Source organism: Lepisosteus oculatus, chromosome 15 (assembly GCF_040954835.1).
Source record: "Lepisosteus oculatus isolate fLepOcu1 chromosome 15, fLepOcu1.hap2, whole genome shotgun sequence".
Lineage (NCBI taxonomy): Eukaryota > Metazoa > Chordata > Actinopteri > Semionotiformes > Lepisosteidae > Lepisosteus > Lepisosteus oculatus.
The window spans coordinates 20,549,412-20,574,565 of record NC_090710.1 but is presented as its reverse complement, the minus strand read 5'-3'; the positions used below and the strand labels follow the sequence as shown (position 1 = coordinate 20,574,565).

The 25,154-nt window shown below is 40.9% G+C and overlaps 1 protein-coding gene across 3 annotated transcripts in view; it reads left to right on the top strand.

Moving 5' to 3' along the window:
• The window catches only part of nhsb (Nance-Horan syndrome b (congenital cataracts and dental anomalies)), a 155,523-nt gene extending 130,962 nt beyond the window's left edge, over positions 1-24,561 (top strand). For 2 of the 3 annotated variants that reach the window (XM_015363929.2, XM_069178871.1), the window contains exons 2-11: positions 530-682; positions 1,988-2,124; positions 2,817-2,861; positions 6,585-6,629; positions 7,054-7,098; positions 12,411-12,606; positions 14,401-14,532; positions 15,095-18,121; positions 18,698-18,821; positions 19,774-24,561. In XM_015363929.2, the coding sequence (XP_015219415.2) occupies positions 530-682; positions 1,988-2,124; positions 2,817-2,861; positions 6,585-6,629; positions 7,054-7,098; positions 12,411-12,606; positions 14,401-14,532; positions 15,095-18,121; positions 18,698-18,821; positions 19,774-20,359 (4,490 nt within the window). In that variant the 3' untranslated portion in view covers positions 20,360-24,561. Of the gene's footprint in view, positions 1-529; positions 683-1,987; positions 2,125-2,816; positions 2,862-6,584; positions 6,630-7,053; positions 7,099-8,171; positions 8,235-12,410; positions 12,607-14,400; positions 14,533-15,094; positions 18,122-18,697; positions 18,822-19,773 lie in introns of all 3 variants that reach the window. The other variant, XM_015363931.2, reaches the window with a different exon arrangement.
• The last annotated feature ends 593 nt before the right edge of the window (positions 24,562-25,154 follow it).

The following is a 25,154-nucleotide window of genomic DNA, read 5'->3' as shown; positions in this document are numbered from 1 at the left end:
ATACATGGTCACTGGAGAGCTGGAGCCTATCCTGCCAATCAGCGGGCACAAGACAGGGTACGCCCTGGGCACAACGCCAGTCCATCACAGGGAAGACGCAAACAGACACACGGACGCGCACACACTCACACCAGGGCCATTTGACCTACCAGCATATCTTTCGACCCACACAAACACAGGGAGAATATCCAAAATCCACGCAGACAGCATCCCAGGAAAGGAACTCCAGGCCCCAGAACTGCGAGGCAGCAGTGCAAACCACTGCGCCACTGTGCCACCCCTTCAACTAATGCGGGCACATCTAGTTTTTGTTTGTATAACGTGTAATGTTGATTTTATTTCTTAGCTACCTCTGTGATTGCACAAATACAGCTGTCCCATAAATAACTGTCGCATTCTGATTTGAAACCAGAAGTGTTTATGTCTGTTGTTGGCTATTATCATCAGAGCCCCTACAAGTTTCCTGTTGTTGAGCCAGTGAGAACTGGTGGAGGCACGGGGCTCATGTCTTATGCCTTTCCTATTGCAGCTGTCTCCAACCTGGATGCAGAGAGCAAGCTGACAACACACTACCAGGCTCCATGGCACCAGCAGCGCAACGTGTTCCACCCTTCCACTCGCCCGCCCTGCGTCGAGGAGCTCCATCGGCATGCCAAGCAGAACCTGCGGGCGCTGTACCGAGGTGAGGCTGGTCTCTCTCAGCCACTGGGCCCTTTCCTCCACCAGCAGCACTGCGACGGCACATGAATGCTCCCCGAGTTCAATGCAGTCAGGTTTTCACTGCATACTGTACATCTGCAGCCACAGTGAGCGAGCCGCGTGCACCTGGGGCCACCCAGTAGCTATCCAGTGGTGGAGCTGCATTTGAAACCCCAGGGACTTTGGAGAAACAGCTGGATGAGACCCTCAAAACATTTCGCTTCTACCAACTAAACAAGCTAATGCAAAGCTTATGTTCTGGAGGGTGGATGTCTAGTTTCTTCACCCCTCTTTTTCTTAGAGATTCTGGAAAACATTTGCCACCCCCAACACAAGCTAGCACTACACTTCTCTGACATCTTCCATGTTAAGGAGATGTTAAGAGCGGGGTCTTAGTTGTTGGAAGTGGTTCCCACTTCAGCTGAGGTAGCAGTGAGTCTCTCCCACATCCTTGTCTCTAGTCCTGTTGTCACTGAACCAGCACTGGCAAACAATGTCCATGTGATGTTACAACAGGAAAAAAAAAGGCCAGGAACGATTTGAGAAATTTAATTTTCTGAGATAAGTTATGCATATTAATGGACAATAACATATTTTAAAAAGATATGTAAATAAAAGAGTTACATAACAGATTAGTACAGAGTGTCTAGAATGCAAATACTGCACTACCGTTTACTAACTGGCTCAGCATATTGGTATTGTATTTAATTTTACAGTAGTTTTTCAGGTTTTGTGAAGTAGTGGTAAATATTTTGTTTATTCATAAACCTTGTGTTTGTACAACCCTTTCAAAACCATATGGTGCAGCTTCAAAAAAAAATGTCTGACAATAATTAAATCTATTTTGTCCATCTGATTCCTCGCCTTCTTATTTCAATCCTGTCTAAATATAGTCGTTACTTGACCAGATATTTGATGTTAGTTGTCCCCCAGCATAAAGAACCGAAAGAGCTCCGTGAAGCTCCTCATCCTTAAACGTCTTGCCCTTAATCTGCAAGAATGGCTGCTTCTTTTTTCTGCCTGCTCTGTCAAATGTTTTCCAGTGTCTGCTAAGGGTGTTGGATGGCCATGTAACTTTAGACAGACATTGCCCCCTAGTGCCCAGAAAGGAAATTGATTTTTGGAAGCTTAACGTGCTGCAATCTCAGTCCATTGAAACCCAGTAGAGTGAAGGAGGGGACAAAAATGACAGAGTCCCCTGAAACCCTGTACTTCACACGGCCATTTTTGCTCTGATTATGGTGTATTGGAATTTCCTGTGAGGCGACTGATCGATTCCCCCTGACAGATCAACAACAGAGGCAGCGGGCGAACAGCAGGGAGCGCAGGGTGACGATCTCCATCTCGGTGGCGCCTCCTATGCCAGCCTTCCCCTCACCACGCACCTTGAGGCGGCGGGAACAGAGAAGCCGACACCTCCGAACGGTAAGGCAGCACCCCCCTACCCCCCCTCAGGTGACCGGATTGCCCTTGGTGGTGCCAATGGCTTGGAGCTACAGAGGGCCTAGCCACTGAGATCTAAAAGGGTTCTCAGTGCATCTGCAGTGATGCTGGTTAGAACTGTCACATGTCTTATCCGCAACTGAAAACCTTTGATGTTTGTTATTCGGCCAAACTGTCAAACAACAAAGGAGGGTGGCGATGGTAACGATGCTTGATGCATGCTTGATTTTGCCTTTGGCCTTGGTTTAAGTCAATTCAATTCTATTTGTAGTTTCATAAAGTTAGTTCTGGATTTCATCCTGTCCGATACATAAAACAGGGTCCTGTAGCTGAGACTCTCACTGTCCAACCGATTTGAAGGGAGAGGAGGTTGGATAGCATAGTGTTTTTTGCCTTAGCTCTTTTCAGACAAGGCGTCATTTCTAGTGAGTCACCTAGCATACTTTTGGATATATTCTGTAGGTATGATCGTGTAATGAATAACCATTGCAGTTTTAGAGAGTCATACATCACTACACCTCCTTCATTTTTCATTGTACAGGAAGAGGCTATAAACATGCTCTGAAACATCCTTCATTTTCACGGGCAAAGCAAAATATATTTTCATGCTTACTTCAAAATGTGAAATTGCGAATAAGTATTTATTTGGTTGTTTGTTTATTGACATGCTGCAGGAGAGACATGGGAGAGAGATAGAGTTTCAGCAAATGCAAAGAAAGGTAATTTCGTCAATGTATGTGGTGATTTGTTGTTTTTGTTATCTTTTTCCTATTTCCTGGGAAAATGTTTTTGTTTTTTTTTGTAAGAAAAGGTCTTTGTTTTGTTTTTTTATTTGTTGGTAGGGGGGTGATCTTTGTCTTTGAGCAAAATGGTCTTTACTCAAATTACAGTCATGGACATAAATTGATTAAAGTTTGATTAAAATAAAATGCCACCTTCATGAAAAAACAACAAGTAACAACAAATATGTAATTGCATTTTTATTACATTAAACCTTTATTGTAGGTAGATCCATACAGTAATTGATTTTAGCATTACTTAGTAAGTTATTTGACTTTTATTATTGGGCTTTTATCCCAAAATTACTTTTACACAGGTAGGTATTTCAATGAAATAATTCAGGTGAAGTACCTTGTTCAAGGCTACACCAGCAATCTCTCACATCTCCACTGCTGCCCTACTTCAGTGTGCCCTTCTCTTCTTTTTTAATAATTGCAGTGTTTTTTATTGGACTTATATGTAGACTGTCTCTCAGAAATAGAAAAGCAAGATCTCAGCTCCCAAAGCTGGGTGTCCAGTAGAAAGCCAGGCAGAGACCGAATGGTCAGGCTGTTTCCACAACAGCTGCTGTGCCTACTGTTTAGATGGACTGACAGCTTCACTTTCTTAAACGTTCGGGATGAATCCTCTTACGTTCATGTTTCATACAAATAACAGTTGCAATCATCGAAAACGATCACACGATCAAATATTTTGCACATTTCCCCTATGTCCATGTGTCCCTGGATTGGATGGGTGGACATTGTTAATTCATGAATCAAGACCAGCACAAAAAATAATTTAAAGGGAGCTGCAAGGCTATTTTTATATTTCGGGGTGTGAAAGAATCGGCATTGATGAGTGCATTTCAAACAACAATGAAGGTAAAATGGACCCCGTAACATGTAGAACCTCCAATTTACATCACAAAATAAGTTAAATTTTCAGGTATGCACAGCACCATGATCTGAGATTCAGAGGCAGCCTTATTACATTGTAAAAAAACAAGCTTGTGAATGCATCACTTTTAATCCAGCAGAAATATTGCTCTCGACTTTGAGACACTTTTGGCAACAAATACTACTCGTTAACTCTGCATGCAGATGACGTTGGTAGTTTTCTGCATTGAAATGTCTACTACACAATTGGTACTTATTCGCTTGTACATCACATTACTTTAGTCATTACAGTGACTAGGGAGCAGGAAGGGCCAGTTTTGTGTCACAGCTCTTGGGAACACTTGCATTAGACCATGACTAGACCAACAGTTTGCAACAAAATGGCGACCATACAGTACTTTCACAAAGTTCACGATTTTGTGCTTAATTTGGAATTTGTGAAATGTTGCCTTATGGTCAATTTAGTCATTTTGTTACCAAGATTTAATAACCGGTCTGAGAAATTGGTACTGCAGTTCCCCTTCAGTTGTTGCTTTGTGATCTGATCTGAACTGATGTTGGATAACCATCATCTGTAAGAATGACCCTTGCACTGTATAAAGGCCTCTAAACAAAACACATTAGTGTAAAAAAATAATGAATGAGTTATGTTGTATGAGCCCCTTGCATCAAAAGATAGAATGTGGAGATTTGGCACAAAAACACAATGGTGAAATTTAACCTTCTACCTTGGCTCACATCCTCTTACTTTATGGTGTATCAGAAGCCACATAGCTTGCTCCTGGTCTGACAGGTTATCAATAGCAGTACAGGTCAATACTTAACCAAGTAAAGCAAACAGTCTGTATGACTTGTCTTTGAAACATTGACCCCAAGCGCCTTATTGACCTTTAACTGAACAAACACCTCTGTCAGGTTAAACACAATAATGTTAAGTGAACACGGAAATCACCACCTTGATGGGTCTTTACTGCCCAGCACCAGTTATAATGTCAGATTTAAGTGTGTGAACAACCACTAAGGGCTCAGAGGTTTTGTTTATTATTATTTGAATACAGAGATTACTATGGAGTATTTTTGTGGGTGGTGAAGCAATGAGAATGAACAATGAGACATCAAGATTTATAGCAGCAGGTTCTGGAAAATGCTTCCTATAAATTTGCAATATCAGCACAGCTTGTTTTCTGTTTTAAGACCCTAAAGCAGCCTTTTAGGACTACAAAAGAGTCCCTAATGAGGTGCATTAAAGCAGAAATACTCTAAAGTCATGTTCTATTCAGGTAATAATATAATAATAATAGTGCAATGTGCACTATTGTATCTAGTTAATTGCTACATTTCTGGACTTTCTTTCTTAAAAATAATAGTTAATAATAATTATTTACACTTATATAGCACTTTTCTGCACACTCATCAAAGCACTCAGGGGACAGGTAATGGGGACTCCCCTCCACCACCACTAATGTGCAGCACGCACCTGAATAAATGAATAATATGAATAGGAACAACAATAATTTCTCAAGATTCGTTGACCTTTGCCCTTTAAGTATCTGTGCCTGCTGAAAATGAAGGCTTCAGGATGTCTTCTCTAACTGGTAATTGAGGTAGAGGATGACTTACTCTGGCAAAGTGGAGCATGTTTCAGTGGAGCGCTGAGGAGAATCTTAGCAGTTTGGGAAAAATGCATGGATGAACCTCAGTGACCTTCTAATCTAACCAGTTGAATCCAGCTCACAGAAGATCATGTATGGCCTACTTGCTTGATATTTAAAGTTTTGGTAAAGGTTTGGAAAAGTAAATTGAAATAGGTTCTACTGCAGAGTGTTTTAAGGTGTTGTCTTCTCAGCCTGGTAATGCTGAAGCACAGATAAACAAACTGTGAAGGAGAGCAACATGAGGGTCCATATCCCAACAAAACCACATACAGTAGAGCTGCTCCTAGCATTCACACACATCCCTATGTTGAAATACAATTATTTATTTACAGTTCTGTGAAACCATTTGTGAATCCCCAATATAATAGTGAAAATACACTTTATTCGAAACTGGTTATAAGTAACCAAAAAGATTTAGATTTACCAATTTAGTGTTATTTTTTAGATTAAATGGTGTTCGAAGTATAAAAATGTATAATTAAGAGTCAAGAGTCTCTCCAAGACCAACTCGAAAAATCATCCAGGAAATCACAAAGACCTCCAAAGTAACATCTAAGGATCAGCTGGCCTCCGTGACTGCAGATGTCTCAGTGTTCATGCCTCGACCCTCAGGAAGAGACTGAACAGCAGTGGTTTTCTTGGGAGGATAACCAGTAGGAATCCGTTGCTCAAAAAAAAGCACATTGTTGCCCATTTCAAGTGATCCACATGGTTACTGGAAATATGGGTTGTGGACAGACGGACGGTTGTGGAAGTTGACATTTTGGACATCAGTGATAAATGTTTTATGTGACAAAAACTGAACATTGCCTTGTAACTGAAGAACCAGAAGATTGAATTGTCTATTTTGGCAGATAATTATAGGCTTTAACATTAATTATGTTCTAAAATAACTTTCTAGTACAAGTATAGACACATGTTACGTGAACAAATGTGTGTAATTGTTTTGGTTTGAGAGATTAATCCTCAGGTTGAGAGTAGACTCAGACCACATCCCCCTATTTACATGGATTCTCATGAGAAATTAGTTTTTAATTCACATATTTTGATTTACACATAAACAGTGGCAGCCAATGGTTTAAGATTCTCTGTTGACATCATCTATCTTCTTTGACATGCAACAAACAAGGAGAGGCCAATGAGAGACACAGAAATTCACCAAGCACAGAGAAAGGTAATTCTGGAAAATGCATGCTTGTCTTGTGTTGCATTAATGAATATTCCATATAAAAAATGAAAGGCCTCTAAGTCAAAACACTGATATTTAGACCAGCGTGCAGAGCCCATGTCCTAGTGTGTAACACTGTGGTTACATTGCCCTGCAGAATAATTTGAAGATACAATCTCTATTAACTTTTAAAATTCTTTAAAATGAACATTCTGTGTTTAGTGTCAACTTCTGTTGGAGGTTCAAATGCAGTGTCGGAAATGAAGTGTCGAGAATAAAAGCCACAGCTTCGATTTAAAGTCTGCCACACACCTTCATCCACAATACTGCACACATGGGGAGTGTGTTCACAGTGCGGTGTGGTATTTAAAGGGTCAATTTAAGATCTGGGCTGCTCTTGATGGTCTTTGTTTTCTCTTACATGCTACAGGAGAGACCAGGAAGAGAGATAGAATTTCAGCAAATGCAGAGAAAGGTAATCTTTGCAACAGGTTCTGCAGTTACAGGGTTGTGTGGTTTCATCTCGCCATGCTTTTTTTCCATAAACTGCATGTTGTTGTGTCCGGGGAACACATTTTGTGAGCGGTCTCAGTGATGGCTGAGTGTTCTATGTTAAAAACAGATGCCCTGTAATGGAGAGGTGTTTGATGTGTTTTACTTGGAAATGTTAGTACTTCACAATTCTTGCATAAGTGCCTGGTTAGGGACTCTGCAATGGATTCAATGGAATTCAATGGAAGTTAAATATGAGTGCTGTTTGTCATATATAGTATATATACAATGCAAGATTTAAAATTGCCATTTGTGTTTCGGTTAAGTAGTTAACAATTTTTTCAACAGGGTGGCCTTACCCTTTAAAATAGTGGTGGATGTAGCACCATACCTGGCTTCATTGCTGAAAAAAACACACATGGAAACTTCTGAATTATTGTGGGAACTATTTTGGTATATTTTCTTTGTGCCTTTACGAGAGTTGCAATCAAATATCCAAAGATTTAGGGTGCTTTATTTTCAAGGGATGCTGTTTGTTATGTTGCCTATCTTAAAAGGTTTACAAATGGTCAGATGTTTGCAGAACAGCTAATGAAAGTGTGATTTTAATCACACTTTCATTACCTTTATTGTAAAATCCATTTTACAGAAAAAGAAACTGCTTGAAACTAATGTTCAAGAGGTAAAAGTGAATTTTGTTGTTCTTTTCTTTCACCCAGATTGTTTTGTATTTTGCTTCCAGCTTCAGAATTTACCTTCCTAAACCCAAGTAGGCAGCCAACATCCTATGTACAGTCCCCTGAAACATCATAATATGTTTTATTTCAGGAAAACATAAGGAACTCCAGGAAGCCTGATTACTTCACCATTACTTTCCTTATTACGCCAAAGTCACCTCTTACCAGTTGCATTCCTGCGACCTCCTTGATTTCCCTTTATTTGTGTTTTTTTTTCAAAAGCCTGTGATGCAATTTTGGTTTTCCGTTTGCCATTTTTTTATTTTGTTCAGTTTCATTCAAAATGTCTTTTGTTTTTCTTTGCCTTTTGTGTTTGTAGTTTGGCAGAACCCGCTCCTCCTCCCCCACTGAATGTTGCCACTTGACACCCTGGAGCAGAAAGGTATTTGCCCCTTTTGGGTTGCTCTGCAGCGACCATCAAGCCTCGCCTGTCTCCCTCCTGGCCACTTGCTTTCCAGTTCTGAACTTGAATTTTTTCCTTCCCCGTTTTTACATGACAACTCTTAACTTTGCGTCTTGTCACCAGACAGGAACAGCAAGGACTTGCCTTCCTTGTCCCGTCACTGCATTTCACATGGCCACCATTTTGTCCCTGCTAATGGAAGATTAGCAAGACGCGTTGATGCCCATGTGAAGTGAAGAGCAGCAGTTTGACTCAGCCCTCTACATGCATGTTCAATTTTCTATCTACATGCAGAATGATTGTTATTTGTGAGTCGGCAAGAGAGTAATTGCTTACACTTATATAGCGCTTTTCTGGACACTCCACTCAAAGCACTTTACAGGTAATGGGGACTCCCCTCCACCACCACCAATGTGCAGCGCCCACCTGGATATTGCAACAGCAGCCATAGTGTGCCAGTACGCTCACCACACACCAGCTATCGGTGGGGAGGAGAACAGAGTGATGATTATTATTATTAGAGGCTATGATTGGTAAAGGCCAATGGGAAATGTGGCCAGCACACCAAGGTAACACCGCTACTCCTTTTGAGAAATGTCCTGGGATTTTTAATGACCAGAGTCAGGACCTCATCCGAAGGACGGCGCCTTTTTACAGTATAGTGTCCCTCCCACTATACTGGGGCATTAGGACCCACACAGATCACAGGGTGAGCTTCCTCTACTGGTCCCACTAACATCTCTTCCAGCAGCAACCTTAGTTTTTCCTAGGAGGCTTCCATCCATGTACTGGCCAGGGTCACACCTGCTGAGCTTCAGTGCATTGCCATTTGTGCGTTTCAGAGTGATATAGCTGCAGAGTGATATAAGCTGCTTCTTTATAAACGAAGAGATGTAACACTCAACTCAACAAAACACCAAAAGTGTTTTTGATTTTCTGGGGCTTCATGTTTTTTCTTTGACACCTTGTTCAGTTTCTTCAGCATGTACTGGTAGTTAGCATTTCTGTTTTTGCTCATCTTATTCAGAATACTTCAGTATTTCAAAGCAGACTTGCGTAACCATGGCTCTCAAATACATATGAAAGTTCATGTATATGAACTGAACATGGCTCAACTGCAGACACATGATGTGCATTTGGTTACAGACTTAATTATCTAATCATACAGTGTTAATTACAGTTCAAAGAAATGTAACAATTCCAAATGACTTACTTTTTGCAAAAGAACCTAAATTGCAGCGATACCAGTCTCTAAATGAAACACAAAATTGGTGATGATGGCTGTGGGGAAAATTACTGGATAAAAGGTTGTAGTAAATATATGAAGGCTTGGAAGGCATGATGTCCTCTCTGTTTTTGTCAGTGGCACCAACTTAAAGCTCCTTTTCACAGTTTTAACCCTTCTGATATTCTCTTAATTTCATTGTCTGTAACTAACCAAATTGTTTTCAGTCCTGTATTTCTACTAATATCTGTTTCTTTTTCAATGAGTCCTTTGTGTGCAATGGAGACCAATATCATGACGTGCCTTTGTAGACACATGGGGTAAATGTCATCCAGAACCTACCTGCCAGGAATAACATGTCCATGTTTGTTCCCCAGGAATGTCCTTTCCCTCAGAAACCCATGGAAATGTCTTATGCTCTGGAAGACAGACACAGATCCCTCAGCACAATTCAAATAATGTATTTTATAAATTTGTAGATAGACCTTTGATCACTACTTCAAATACATGCAGACCTTAATTAGGGTTTTAGGAACATAAGATATATTGGAAACATTAGATATTACAAATTCTAGATACTTCGTCCATCTTATTTGTTTAGTTAGTTGTAGTGTGTTGACCAAAGGAGCTCATCCAGACTTTTCTTGAAAGTATCCTAGGGTATTCAGTTTTAAACAATATGGCTGTTCACTTGTCTGACACTCCTACAAGATATGCTTTCTTTGTTTCAGTACAGTGTAAACAGTACAGTATATCCTCTTGTTTTCCATTTGTGTTCTTGGGTCCTTTTCTCATATCTGGTATTGCAGGAGTACTTACAGCAAGGCCTGTAATAAAAACATGAATTGTAGATTTGCCTCAGAATTTCTGAATACCCGGTCTTAAGTAGCCCGGGAACCTTGAAATTCATGTCGAGTCGGGGGAAGGCCAGGGAATTTTCTTCTTGGTTTTTAACCAAAGCTCTTATCACCCAAGACAGCATTCTGGCTTTCGGGACACCTTTGTAGCTCCACCAGCTTCATGAATGACTTTCTTTTACACTTTGGCCTGTGAGGGCTCTCATTTTTCCAATGAAAATAGCTTCTGGCAGTAGGCCAGTGATGAAATCCAATGCGTTAACTGTGCCTTTCTCAGTGCCTCTCTCTCTCTCACTCTTTTCCCCTCTCCCCTCCCTGAAAGCCAACGTGCTATTATTATTCTAAAGACGAATCAACTAAAAATGCACTCCCTCTGATTTTTGTGCACCAATAAAACTTTTTTTCTATTTAGAAAGTTTCCTAGGAAACAGGATTCTTTTGTGGCCAGTGTTTTGTGAGTGCAGTTTTTCGTCTGCTGGGAAGCAAAATACAAAGGCATAGGGTCAGCTCTAAATCAGAGCTCACTTGGAGCTAGGGGAGGTAGGGACGAGTTCAGCTTGCACGGCTGTGTGGTAGTTTTATCTTTTCTAAAATCAGAAAGGGTAAGTACACTTTTCTGTAAAAAAAAAATAATTTAGCCCAGGAAACTGAGATGCAGAATAGTGCAGATTTTTTTTACTTACTGCTTTACCTGACTGAGAAAAATTTACTGCAGGACAATATACTGCCTGTGTAAACAAGGCGGGATGCTAGATTCATGCTTTAAGAAATGGTGCAGGTAAATGAGCTATATCAGTAAAGAACAAATATTTTTCATCCATTTTCTTTGAAACGAAGGTATTTTTCTCTGCTAGGAAATGAGAGCACTTTGAGAGAATCTTTTGTGTTCCTCTCAGCTGATGCACCACTTCTACACACTTCATAGTACAACAAATACATCTTTATTAAGACGTTTGCATGCATCTAATGCATGAATGTTGAGTCGTTCACATTTTTATCATCGTTGCGCTTTTTATTTTACAGTATTGCACTATTGTCTTATGCCTGCACTTGCATCTTTCAAATGTATTTATCCAGAATGGAATTATATCAGAGAACCAAGTAGAAATGTTTGCAGAAGGTATTTGTGGTAGAGTATTTAACACAGTCTGGAGGGTTTCTGTTTTTTTCTCATGCCTTTTTAAAGTATCCATTCTGAGACATATATACATATTGTGAAGCCGGCAGAATTTTGTAACTTATCGTGTTTGCTCTTTCGTTAAATCCAACTATTCAAATGAAACGATGTGGTAGATTAAAGATGGAGCATCCGACTTTTTCTTTGTTTTAAATTCTACCAGAGACAGAGAGCTCTTTCATTTTGGATTTTCCCAACAGACTATTTTCACAGAAACAAGAGTCAAGATAGCTTAAGGGACCCTTGTTTGAATGTGATTTTAGCTAGGAAAATGATTTTTGTTTAACTCAGTGCAATCAAATGTTATTGCAATCAAAACATGAAATGACGTTTGTTTTAGTATGAGCTCAATGTACTGCTGTGGTGACTCTGCTTTAATACAAACTGTCATTGTGAGTTTCTTAGTGATTCCATATGGTAAATCATATCCACTTTTTTGTATATATAATTTTGATTTAACAAGCTGGAAGTGGTTTTGAGCTTTTAAACATGGTCAGTGATGAGAAACTTCCTGTGGTTTGAAAATGCTAATAACTTCCAATTTCTATAACTTTAAAAATAAAAGGTTACTATATTACGGTACAAACTCACCATGCATGGTGAAAAACACGATTCCTGTTATCCTTAGCCTAAGCTACACTGAGGTTTTTAAAATAACAGCATGAAGCAGAAAAGTCTTTCATTAGTTTGAAATATGCATCTTTAACTACTTTATTAACCCATATTAGAAGGAGTAGATTGATGATATGTGTGATATGTGCATATATTGTTTTATAAGATAAATGTCAAACAATAATATTTTAGGCTTGGTGAAAGCCTTTATTTTCTCTCCTCAGCTTAACACATCAACACGTAACAATATTAACACTATTAACCAGCATTTCCATTTGTTCCAGGCTGTTCCTCCGACAGACCTTGACATCGATGTAGTCGCATTAGGTCACAGGCCGAAGTGCCCGGTGCCTAATATCCCCTCAACACTGGACAAGCAGACCAACTGGTCTAAAGTGCTACCTCTCCCAACCCCAGAGGAGAAAATGAGAACAGAGTCTCAAGTGATTTCTTCATGCATTATTCCCATTAATGTCACCGGTAAATTCACTCATTTTGTTTGTATGAAATATTTTGCTCTTTAACCAATGTGGAAGGACCAATTTGCTCTTTACGGTTTTTTTTCTTGAGGGAGAGAAACTAAGCATGAACGTGGGGCCTCTTATCTTATTCTTCCACTAAAGCCTCAGTTTGCCCTGCTATCCTGATCCCCACTTATTTCTGAAGTAAGGATCTCAGGGAAGCTTAGGTCTTCTGAGGTGACCAGTGCCTGGTCGGGAAGGGTGACAGATTATGTACCGGTCACAGTGGAAAGTATGTACCCCACGTCTTTTAGGCTCTGATATTGAAAACCCACAGACCTCTGCATTTTCATGCTTCAAAGGCTCGATCACTTAGTCACAAGGCTACTTTTATTTTTTTACCTTTCTCTGAAAATCCGGCCTACATATACAGCATTCCATTTTTCCACATTCATCCCCCTCCTAGTAACATAAATGGCATAACAGGTGAAACTGATTTTGTTGTGGGCTCTGATGTTTATTTTTAATTACATATTGGCGTATAGGACACTGAACTAATTTCTCTGCTGTACATGAATTCTTGTAGTTTTCTCTGCTTCACTTCAGTAATGCTTAACCTCTTCATTCTCTGTATGTAAAAGAATGTACAACTCCATAGAGCAATACAGGTTGCTGAATTTAAGTATTATAAGGCATTGTGTTAAATCAATGAATTTACTCACAAAGGTGAAATGCAAAACTATGTAGGTCAACAAGTAATATCATCACACTGAATACATTTGGGAAAAACATTTTATGAGGGACGTTGCCATCCTTCATGTCTGTCAGTGTACATAAACGAGAAGTAACCTTAATTGAAAAGATTTATTCCTAAGATTTTTTAACAGTAAACCTTGTGTCGATCACCTAACATCACAAAAAGGTTTATAAATCACACCCTTAGATATATCTCTACTTAGCAAATCTGGGAAGATTTTATTAGAATCTGCAAGTCATGATCTGTGAACCTCACAGCAGCCCTTATAGTCCAAAATTGTGTGCCTTTGCACACAATTTAGTTGCATGGCTGGTTGCATGCTAATTAGCCGCATTAGAATTATAATGAGGCTGTGTGATATTACTGACCCTGAGTAATGTTGAATCAAGGAAAACGTGGTTTACTGTGTCAATGGAAGCTTGGTCACAGAGCACATTCAAGCAATGATGTTGAATAGTGCAGTCTGTAATCACATGATAGTCATGAAGTTTTGTAAAAAAAAACAGGAAAACAGGATTCTGAGGCTGAAGTGAGAATGTTCAGTTTAGGAAACGACACACAGCAAGGTTAGATCCTTATAAGCAGATGATTTTTAACAGGTATGGTTATAGTTATACTCTACTTTGATCTTTTTGTACTTTTTATCTTTATCTGAAGTTTTTGTTTCATGAACTACTTTTGAGTATTTTATATAATTATGTAGTAATTATATTTAAAAAATAAATACTTGTAAATACTTTTCTGTAACAGTTATATTTGGGATTATTGCCCTCCTTCTTTTTGTCTAGTTTGGATATTGACTGTTTCTTTACAGAAACAATTCATACTAAAAAACAGCAGGAAACACCTTTTTACTATAGATGTAAATAATGTAAAAAACGTTTAGCTAAAAACCCTCACTACATGGTGCTTTTTGGGAAATAAACCTATTTATGTTATTTATGGTTCTGGAAATAGTGCCTGGATATTTTGTTTCTTTCAACTCGATTCCCTGTTGGTGTTTTCCAAGTAGGGTTGAACTGAATAAGATTAAATGGTGCCGATCTGTAATTCCAGGGGTTGGATTTGACAGAGAAGCCAGTGTGCGTTGCTCTCTTGTTCATTCTCAGTCAGTACTACAAAGAAGACGGAAGCTAAGAAGACGAAAAACCATCTCAGGCATTCCCAGACGAGTACAGCAAGAATTAGGTACGTTCTCCTCTTTACCTACTCAGCTCTACCAGGATTCATATCCATGAGTTGCATTAAGGATTAATGTAAAAAAAATGGGTGAGGTTCATGCAAGTAAAAAAAACAAAGTGGCATGATAAACATGCCCGACAGCACAAGAATCAGTCAAAGGCTGTCAAAATTCAGCAGAACAGTCTCAAACATAACTTTATTTGTATTATTTGTAACTTTATTTTTGTATTTATGTAACGTTCTTAAAGTTAATGTATATATAAGTTTTAAACTGTAGATGCATGTAACCTAAAAAATAGTTTATTTACTTTACAGATTGCCAGTTTAATTCTTGCAGCCATGCATGTACCTTTCATATCGATCCTATCATTAGATCAGCGTGAGCTTAACAAAGCACTTTCTAAGCAACTTATTTCAAAGGTATTGGCAGCACAATTCCAGAGAGACAAAATCATGGTTCATAGCCGAGGAACCACTTTCGGTTGAATTAAATACGTTGAGACGTGAATCAGGAATGTGTCTCAGCTGCTCCATGTGACCTTAACCTCTTTTACCTGCCCCAAACAAGATTCTGACGAATCTCCAGTGGCGAGAGAGCGGAACGTGATCGTACACACCAATCCGGACTTTTCTCTGTGCCGCGAAGAGCTTACTTCCATCAATGGCCGGTCAACCACTAAGGACTCGGGGTGCCAGACGGATGACATCTTAATTGCGGCGCCCTCACGCCGGCGAATACGAGCCCAGAGAGGCCAGGGCATCCCGACCTCTCTATCCCACTCCACCGGCAACATCACATCGCTGCCGGACAACTCGGACGCCATGTTCGCGGCCACGGTGGGCAGCCGCCTCCGCTCGCGCAGCCTGCCCCGGGAGGGGGGCCGACTCGTGGACGAAGACCACGACAGCGACGAAGAGCTGTCTCCGTACGAGACCGAAGAGTTCCTGCCGGGACCCGAGCGCGTCTTGAAGGATGAGGAAGAAAGTACAGATGACCAGGCTATGCCAGATCATCAGCTGGTCGGGCTGAAGTGCAAACAACATGTAGGAAGCCCAGATCACAACTGGAATGAAAGAGGGCGGTCCAGGCTCCCCAGGAAGGTGGATATGGGAAGCTGTGAGATTTCTTCCAGCTCAGATACCTTCAGCAGCCCCATTCACTCAATTTCTACTACAGGAGTGTTGGGGAGCCAGATAGACCACAAGGAGGACCATCAGTCTTCCAGTGGCAACTGGAGTGGGAGCAGCTCCACATGCCCCTCACAGACTTCAGAGACCATCCCCCCTGCTGCTTCACCACCCCTGACGGGATCTTCACACTGTGATTCGGAGCTGTCGCTGAATACTGCTCCTCACGTCAACGATGACCCCACTGGCTTCATTATTGACCCGTACCAGACTGACAAAGTCAGAGGCCACAGGGCGAGTTCCTTTACCTCCACGGTAACTGACCTGCTGGATGACCCAGGCATGAGCAACGTGAGTGATGGTGAGTGGAACTACCTTCACCATCAGCATGATAAGTCCTGCCGCCAGGATTTCAGCCCTCAGCGTTCCAGGGAGGATGAGAGCAGCCTTGAGTGCCCAAGTTTCACAAGCATGGCAACATATGAAAGTTTCATGGACAAGCCACCATCCGAGAAAGCAGATTCAAGTTCGCACTTCTCTGTGGACACAGAAGGCTACTATACCTCCATGCACTTTGACTGTGGTCTTAAAGCTAGCAAAAGCTATATTTATAACTATGCAGCCATGGGCACAGACTGTGGCCAGAGCGCAAATGTTGCACCTAGTATGGACGGATACCCTCAGCAAGAGTACCAGGGTCATAGAACAACAGGAAGACAGAGTCTTTCATTCAAAAAACCAAAGGTGAAGCCAGCCCCACCAAAACGCAGTTCATCATTGAAGAAAACAAGCAGTGGTGCAAATGTTCCTGACAAGAAAGAACCAAAGATAAATAGTGGGCAGCCCCTGCCTTTGTCTTCCAGGGAAATGAAGCTGCAGCTGGACTTGGCCAGCTCCCCAGGCCAGTTGGAGAACCCCACTTTAGGTGATGAGCCAGCAGAGCCCTGGGAAGTTGGAAACGCTGGAGAAGTAACAGATGCCACATTGTTTGGCTCCACAGATAACCACTCCTTTAAAGATGAAGGTGCTGTACAGTCTGACTATGCAGATCTCTGGCTCCTCAATGACTTGAAATCTAACGATCCCTACCGATCGTTGTCCAACTCCAGCACTGCTACGGGTACAACTGTCATTGAATGCATCAAGTCGCCAGAGAGCTCCGAATCGCAGACCTCCCAGTCGGGATCTCGAGCCACCACTCCATCTCTTCCTTCTGTGGAAAACGAGTTCAAGCTGGCTTCACCCGAGAAGCTAGCTGGCCTGGCATCACCATCTAGTGGGTACTCCAGTCAGTCGGAGACGCCAACATCTTCCTTCCCCTCAGCTTTCTTTCCTGGGCCTCTGTCTCCAACCAGTGGCAAGAGGAAGCCGAAAGTCCCAGAGAGGAAATCTTCTCTCTCTTCCCTGCAGCAACAGCAGCAGCCCAGAGATGGAAGCACCTCATCCAAGAAAGACCTTGAGCTACCAATTATACCTCCGACCCATCTTGACCTAAGTGCTCTTCACAATGTTCTCAACAAGCCTTCAGCCCACAGAAATCCAATGCACATTATCCATCAGAACAAGCAAAAGGCAGCAGCTGCTGCTGCTGCTGCTGCAGCAGCACATTCAGAAGCTCCAGGATCATCCCCTCTGGCCATCACTCCCACTGTGCTGCGCTCAGTCCAGCTGCGATCCGTCAGCAAGCCCAGTGAAGGGAGCCAGGACCGGCAGAATGCTGAGGCTGCCCCTAAGCTTAAATGTCCCACTGTGACAATTGTCACCCCACCCACCACTAACAAATCTCCAGAATCCAAGAAACCAATGTCCCACAGATCCTATGAGCCCCATTCTCAGGAGTCCTCTCAAATGCTGTTTACCCTGGGTGACAGACCCCCCACAAGGGATGTAGCATATCTTGACAGTGCTAAAAGCAAGCAAGAACAAAATGCCTCAGACCCCTCAGGGGCTATGGCGGCAATTACAGCTCCTTCAGACCCGTCATGCACAGAAGACAATCCTTTATCGAAGCCGCCGATTTGGACTGAAGCTCGTCACCCAGGAAAAGAGCTTCAGAAGGAGCAGGATTGTGAAGGGATGTCTGGGTATGCTCTATGCCCTGAAGAAGAAGAACAAGAGAGAAGTGGTTCAAAGATTCAGTTACCTAGTAACAGCCTAGCAACAGTGCACAATCAACCATCAAGACCTGAGCCAGCTACTGAAATCCCCTTCGTGTGTCTGACACAGGCAGATTCTCCCCTTGCTCCCAGCAACACAACAAAGAAGTTTGACTTTGCTCCTTGCGACAGTATTGACAAAGTGCCTGTAATTATAACTTATCAATCAGAAACATCACAAGCTTACACAATCAGTGATACGAGTAGCAGAGAGCAGGAATATGATGAGACATCAGGTGTTCCTACCAGAAGTGCCTCACAGGACAGCAGGGAAGAGGGGACGCCAGACACTGAGGATTCCTTCAGCAAAGGTTAGTTACTTTCTACACAACAGGGTCCAGTGTGCCCATAGTCTGCACAGTGATAGAGAACCTGTTGTTTTCTTACACACTGGATTTAGGAGAGTTGGATTTTTGTTATTCTTCAATTTTCTAATTTGCTTTGGGATAAGTCTTGACTTTCTCGGAAGCACAGTCTGTAAATGTGCACAGTGTACTATGAAACAATAAGCTACAATAAGATTTCAATGTTTTAAAATGGAATCTTGATGTTCTGAAAACTTAGACAGGAACTCCAGTTCATTATTTTTGTCTGCCTTTATATGGGTAGAATTGTTGAGTTTTTTTTTCCTTTTCTGTTTAAGGTTTCTTTAAATACTGATAACTGTGGGCTGTGGTACTTTGGTAATTTCAGTAAGACTGACAAAACATTAATTTGCACTGTTATATATGACACATGACAGCCATACTTAATTTCCCTTATAGTAGTTAGAGTGGCTGTTTTATTTAATGATTATTGTGATCGACCTGAAGCTGTGTCATAAAGGTCATAAAGCCTGGGAACAGTCTGTCCTAGACAGTGTTTGCTAGAAATTTTCTGTTTTGCAGAGTCTACACCAAGTGACAATTCACTTTCGCCACTGAGTGATGAGACAAAAGCTGAAGACGACGGTGTTTTTCTATCTCCTAACAAACTACGCACTACAGAAGATCTCTTTGCTATGATTCACAGGTGTGTTTAAAGACATCGCCGCCACCTCTTGACAGCAGAGGGGGTGTTTTGTTAATCCAGAAGAGTCTGTTTTCTGTTTATAAAACTACTGTATATCCAGAGCTGTAGAATCTATTTTCTGTGTCTTTCGGTCCTTTAGAGAGTGGATGTGAGAAATACCCACTTTGGACTGGAACTTTTACGTTGATTTTGCTACAGCAGTTTGCATGTTTTATTGAAAGAGAATATAAACGGACAGAACCACAAGACAGGAAACATGTGATAACGTAAGCACTCCTAGAATCGAATTGGCCTTTTCCTCCGGTTGAAAGACATTAATAGTAAGTCCTCACACTTATATAGTGCTCTTCTGGACATTCCACTCACAGTGCTTTACAGGTACTAGGGACTCCCCTCCACCAATGTGCTGCACTAATGATGCAAAGGCAGCCAAAGTGCACCAGTATGATCACCACACATCAGCTATCAGGGGGGAGGAGAGCAGAGTAATGAAGCCAGTTCAAAAATGGGGATTATTGGGAGGCCATGACTGGTAAAGGCCAGGGGGAAATTTGGCCAGGATGCTGAGGTTACATCCCTACTCTTTCCAAGAAATGACCTGGAATTTTTAATGACCACGGAGAGTCAGGACCTTTGTTTTTTGTGTTATCCAAAGGACAGTGCCTTCTTACAGCAAAGTGTTCTTATCACTACACAAGGGCATTAGGACCCACACAGATCGCGGGGTGAGCACCCCCTGCTGGCCCCACTAACACCTCTTCCAGCAGCAGCCTTCATTTTTCCCAGTTGGTCTCCCAGCCAGGTACTGACCAGGCTCACAACTGCTGAGCTTCAGTGGGCTGCCAGTTGTGAGTTGCAGGGTGATATACAGTAGCTGAAGGCAGGTTTAAGATGTTGTTACATTTCAGAAAACCTTTAATAACTGTATTATTAACAATAATGTTTTCTGTAGATCCAAAAGAAAAGTGCTGGGAAGGAAGGATTCAGGGGAGTTGAGTGTGAGAAACAGGCTTACAGCGGCGTCTGGGAGCTCACCTGCCACCTCTCCTGGCACCCCAACTGGGTCCCAGCGAGCTCCGGGGCCCATTTACAGGAGTGCCAAAAAATCCAGCACCTCGAACGAGGAGTTCAAGCTGCTGCTGCTGAAAAAGGGCAGCCGCACCGATTCCAGTTACAGGATGTCGGCCACCGAGATCCTGAAAAGCCCGATCGCGCCCCGGTCTCCGGGCGACTTCAGCCCCGAGGCGCCCAGGCAGCCGGAGGACCCGCCCTCCCCTCTGCAGCAGCTCCTGCCCGCCGCGGAGTCCTTCTCCACCCCGTCCCCCAAAGCCAACACGGAGGGGTTCTCGCCAAAAACCTTCGGCACGTCTGCGTCCTCCAGGCAGGGCCGGTCCCGGGTGCCCCCCGCGGCGAACAGCAGCCGCTACAGCGTGCGCAGCCGCCTCTACACCACGCCCATGCAGGCCATCTCGGAGGGCGAGACGGAGAACTCGGACGGGAGCCCGCACGACGACCGCTCCTCCCCCGGCTCCTCGTAGAGACGTTTCGCATATCTATTTTTCTTTTACTTTTCTTAATAAAACACACACAAAAAAAAACTAAACAAAAAATGCCTGTTGAGCGAGAAAAAGGTCCATGTCATTGGAACTGGGAATACCTATTGTGCAAATTGGGAAAATGAGCCTAAAACGTAAAAAAAGACCCCCGTCTTTCTCTTTTGTAACAATGATCTCGACTGATCGCTGATACTAAAACCCGATTTGGAATACGAAAAACCTTAATGGACCTGTCTCACTGTATTACTGTATTAGTTGTATAAACTGGCAATACTGTTTTAGTTTATGATTTTATTTTTTTAAGGCTATTGTCCTGTTAAAGTTACAGACGCATACAATGCATTGTCTGATGTTTGATTATACAAGAAATTATCACATAAAAAACTGTTAAGAGTGAAAAGGACAGTAAATGATATTAACAGCAGTCGTTTAATAGCTAAATATCAATAAACACCGGTCTTTTAATAGCTAAATAATCTACATTTACCTGCATATGCTACGTTCATTTTGCTGTAATGTAAAATTAATACAGGGAGCCCTTCTCATATCAAGAGTAAAATGTTTAGCCTTGTAAAGAGTCAGACTGGCACATGCTCATCCTGAAAACTCTCAACAAATGTACTGCAGTAATGGTTCAGAAAACTATGTAGGGTCCCTGCCTTGAAGAATTTAATGGATGCTAATATAATAAGGGAAGAATTATATAGAAACTTAAGTCCAATGAAACCTGCTTATGACAGGTGCACAAGGGACAATCTAAATGTGGCCTTTATGCTCCGAAGGTCTTAACATACAGGGGATTTGATATTTTAAAACGTTATACAGGTATTTGTGAGCATCGTCAACGAAGACCGGCATTCCTCCTTTACAGGAGATCTTTAATACATTTGGCTAAAGCTTTAGGTTTTCAAACCTATAACTCCTTTGCACTTGATATCTTGATTATCCATAAGTATCTCTTGATAATCTCTTTTAATTGCCATTGTGTAAATAATACATATAAAGATTCCAAATAAAAAATATATGTATGAATAAAAATGACACCAACTTGGAAGGTAGCTAAAACATAGACTGAGGCACAGAAGAAAGAAAGACTGTGGGGCTGGTCGAGGGGTCTACAGTCTTTGTACATTTTAGTAGCCTAGGTTGTCACACATCTCAGAACTGGCTTGAGCTACCTTTGCTGATACAAGTCTATTTTAGTGAGAAGATTCAGTTGTGCTCTTTTTTAATGAAACAACCAGAAATGTGATGAGTGTGCAGCTTATGTTTATTGTGTCGTCACATATTCAAGGTCCAGGACATACCTGAAGTATTCTCTTAATGACCTAAAACGGGATTAACCTTCTAATATGGAAGTTACTGCTGCAGATTGTTACTTGACTTAATGTAACATTAGCGTAAAGTGGATGCTAAGGGAAAATGCAGGCAAATGAAATAAGAAATGTATTCTGTGAATACCTTTGCAATCCTATACACTGTTAATTTGGGGCTAGTGTTATTCCCTTTGAGGTGAATACAGATTTCAGCTAGGGTGATTTACTTCTTAAATAAGAAACACTCAGAGAATTAAAACTGATTCGCAAGAAATGACACTGTGTAAGCTAAGCAAGGAAAAAGCTGTGAAGTCAGTAGTTATCACACTCATTAATGCCATAATCTGTAAGTGTACTCTGACCAGCAAATGGTCAGGTTGGTGCATTTTTGTTTCTCAATTCTTTTCCTCATCAGCATGCAATAAGAACCAGTGGACTTTTGAAAAGGAGGTTTCGAATTTTAAAAGAGACCGTAATGTTATTAATTAGTAGGGAAAACAGATTGCTTGACCTTGTATTATCGGTGTGTTCGATAGCTGTAAAAAGTGTGTGATCCTTTTTTAGTAAATGTAATCTAGAGTGGGGTTAATTGGTAAGTGAATAAACTGGTAACTGGGTGATCTTTTTAAAGGTATTTTGGTATATGAGGGAGGTAGAAAGGGGAGTGTGAAGTCAGGCTGGGTTGGAACTAGGAATGAGATAAGTCTTAAAAAGGGATGCTAGAGGTGAAACCGAAAGAGAGAGTGGTCCGCAGACGATGCAATGTAAGGGATTTTGTGTGTTTGTTTGATGTGGCTATGAAGCGTGGGAAGTGAAAATTGGAAAGTGAAGTAGAGGATAAAGATATGTCTCTCAACCTTTTGTGGTCATTTTAACTCTTATCCCTTAATGATGTCTATAGCCATTGTCATTAGGTAACCGTGGCAACCACAGTATCCACCAGGCCCTACCCAGTTACAGGTCTTTGAAGTCTGTGGAGTATTAGAAGTAAGAACAGTATTGTGACAAAACATCTGCTTAATACTAGCTTTGCTTTTAGTGTTTGGCAGGTATACTGCAGATCTAGTGCTGGAAATTACACAGACACACACTGTTGACAAATTCTGGTGTAATTCTATTCTATTAAGACCAATGATAGCTGTCATTTTCCAATTTTGGTAGGACTGGTAGGGGGAAGGGTTAAGATACACCACTAATATCATTGCAGAGAAGGAAATTCAGGAAGTGTGAAATTCTTAAAACGCATAGGTATATATTAAATTATCAGCTGCTGTTCACATATGGCTTTGTTCACTGTTTCTTTTGAGCTCATGCTTTTATCAGTTACAACTGTAATATCATTGCTTCTTTTGATCATTTCATTTTAGCAAAAGACTAAACTGAGATTTATTTATTTTTGTTACTTAAAAAATGGAAGACATAGCGTGAGTTAAAGGTTTTACGAATTTACAGTCTCTTACATTGGGCTTATACTTATAAATCTATTAAATCTTTATTAGATATTGAGAGAAAAAGAAATAGAAGCTATTTTTAATGACCAGATATTTTATCTAGAGACTTATTTTGTTAATAAAGATTATCTACAGAGACACAAAATAAACAAAGCTTTATTTAAGTAGACACTGGTTGAGTGGAATTTATATCGGTTGGCATTTCGATCGCTGCAAAGATTTGAATTTTCTTGATGGGAGATGAAAAAAATCCAATTTCATCCTAGACGTGCCCATTGCTTTCAAATTTAAATGTGCATAGCTAAGTACTGTTTTGCCACCATAAATAAGAATTGCTTATTGCCAATATTTCCCATTGTCAGTGAAGTCTACATGGGTTACATTGTTCCAGGGCACTGCTTGTGTTAAATAGAAATAAAGAAATTATATTTGTTAGAATATACTCTTGTTAACTGATCACTAGTGACATGAATTAAAAATGTAAATGATGTACCAATGTAGCCATATTATTAGTCTACCGAGACACCGTTAAATGGCACTACAGTGTAGCAGTACCCATAGTAGTGCTATAACTTTCAACTTTATTTTGGCCTTAAAAGTAAAGATAAACAAACAAGTGAAACTAATACTATTGCTGTTTCCCCTTTACTACATACCTAGGTTATGACAACACCACTACAGAGTGCTAGGAAAAGTTTTAAATAGGTCATTTTTCTCTTTCGAAAAATCTCTTTGAAATATATGTAGGACTGTTGTAACTGCCATTGTTTTAACAGGGTACACAATGAGAAATTAGTTGTGAACTATCATTCCAGCATTAAACAAATCTGACATTTGCACTGATATCGAGAAGTTTTTGAAGTTTTTTTTTTTCTTGCTGTACCAGGAGTTATTTATATAGGGTTTCTTTTAAGACTGTTTGACTTTCCATTTAACAGCTCAACATGATCCATTATCAAATGTGCAGAGGCGAGAAAGCACAGTACATGCTCTTGCCAAAGGGTTTCCGAAGTGTACAGGTGTAAGCAACATTCAGAGGTTTTTGGTTATTTGTGTAAAAATAAAACAAAAAAGAAGGTTACAGTGTAACTGTTCTGGTACTAGACGCAATTCATTCTGGCTGAAAGCTACAGGTAAATGGATTTGCATCTATTTTGTATTTTTGTACAAATTTGTAAATATGATCTTTTTAAATTGTTGCAAATATGCTTCTTTTGTAAAATGTTTTCAAAGTTTACATTAATTCCAAGCCTTTGTATATTTTTGAGCTGTGCAACACTTTAAGTCTTGTATTTATTTTTTAGTAAACATTGTGAAAATTCCATTGTAAATCTTCTCTCAACCATCTGCCAGGGCATCTGGCTGCTTAGTAATTGTGCATAGAAAAGGCCAATAAATGTGACTGCATCGAAAAATACTGATGACCACAAGTGTATTCTTTACTGAACAAAATACATGCATGGCTTCTGTGTGCGCTCTTCACATTGAAATACAATGCTAGTACACACTGGGTGTTTTGAAAGATGACGGACAAGTGCATATACTACTGTATAGCCAGGATTTATAACAGTACCATCAAATGCCCGAATTGTTTGCCTTATTAAACACGTCAGATTACTCAGTGCAGCCCTCGGTCTTTTCACTTGAGATTCTAATGCCGTGCCACTATGATTCCTATGTAATGTCATCTATTTCTATAAATAAGGGAGCGCTTGCCCCTGATGAACTGACGGACCTTCGCCTTTTTCCAAGACGTTCTACTGCTGCTGCTTTAACATAATGGCCAGACGAATTTTTAAGTCATAGCACTGCATCGCCGAGACGAATGAAACAAGAACCAGTGAACAGGGAGATCCGTGGACACGACAACGCGTTTCCCCAGGGGTCTGCCTTAAAAAAAGATGCCTTAAACTGAATTTGCTGAAGGTTGCAGCGTCCTTTGGCTGTGTTTCCACTCCAATCTCTCAGCTATTTAATTTGCATATTACTATAATGGATACTTGCAGGATT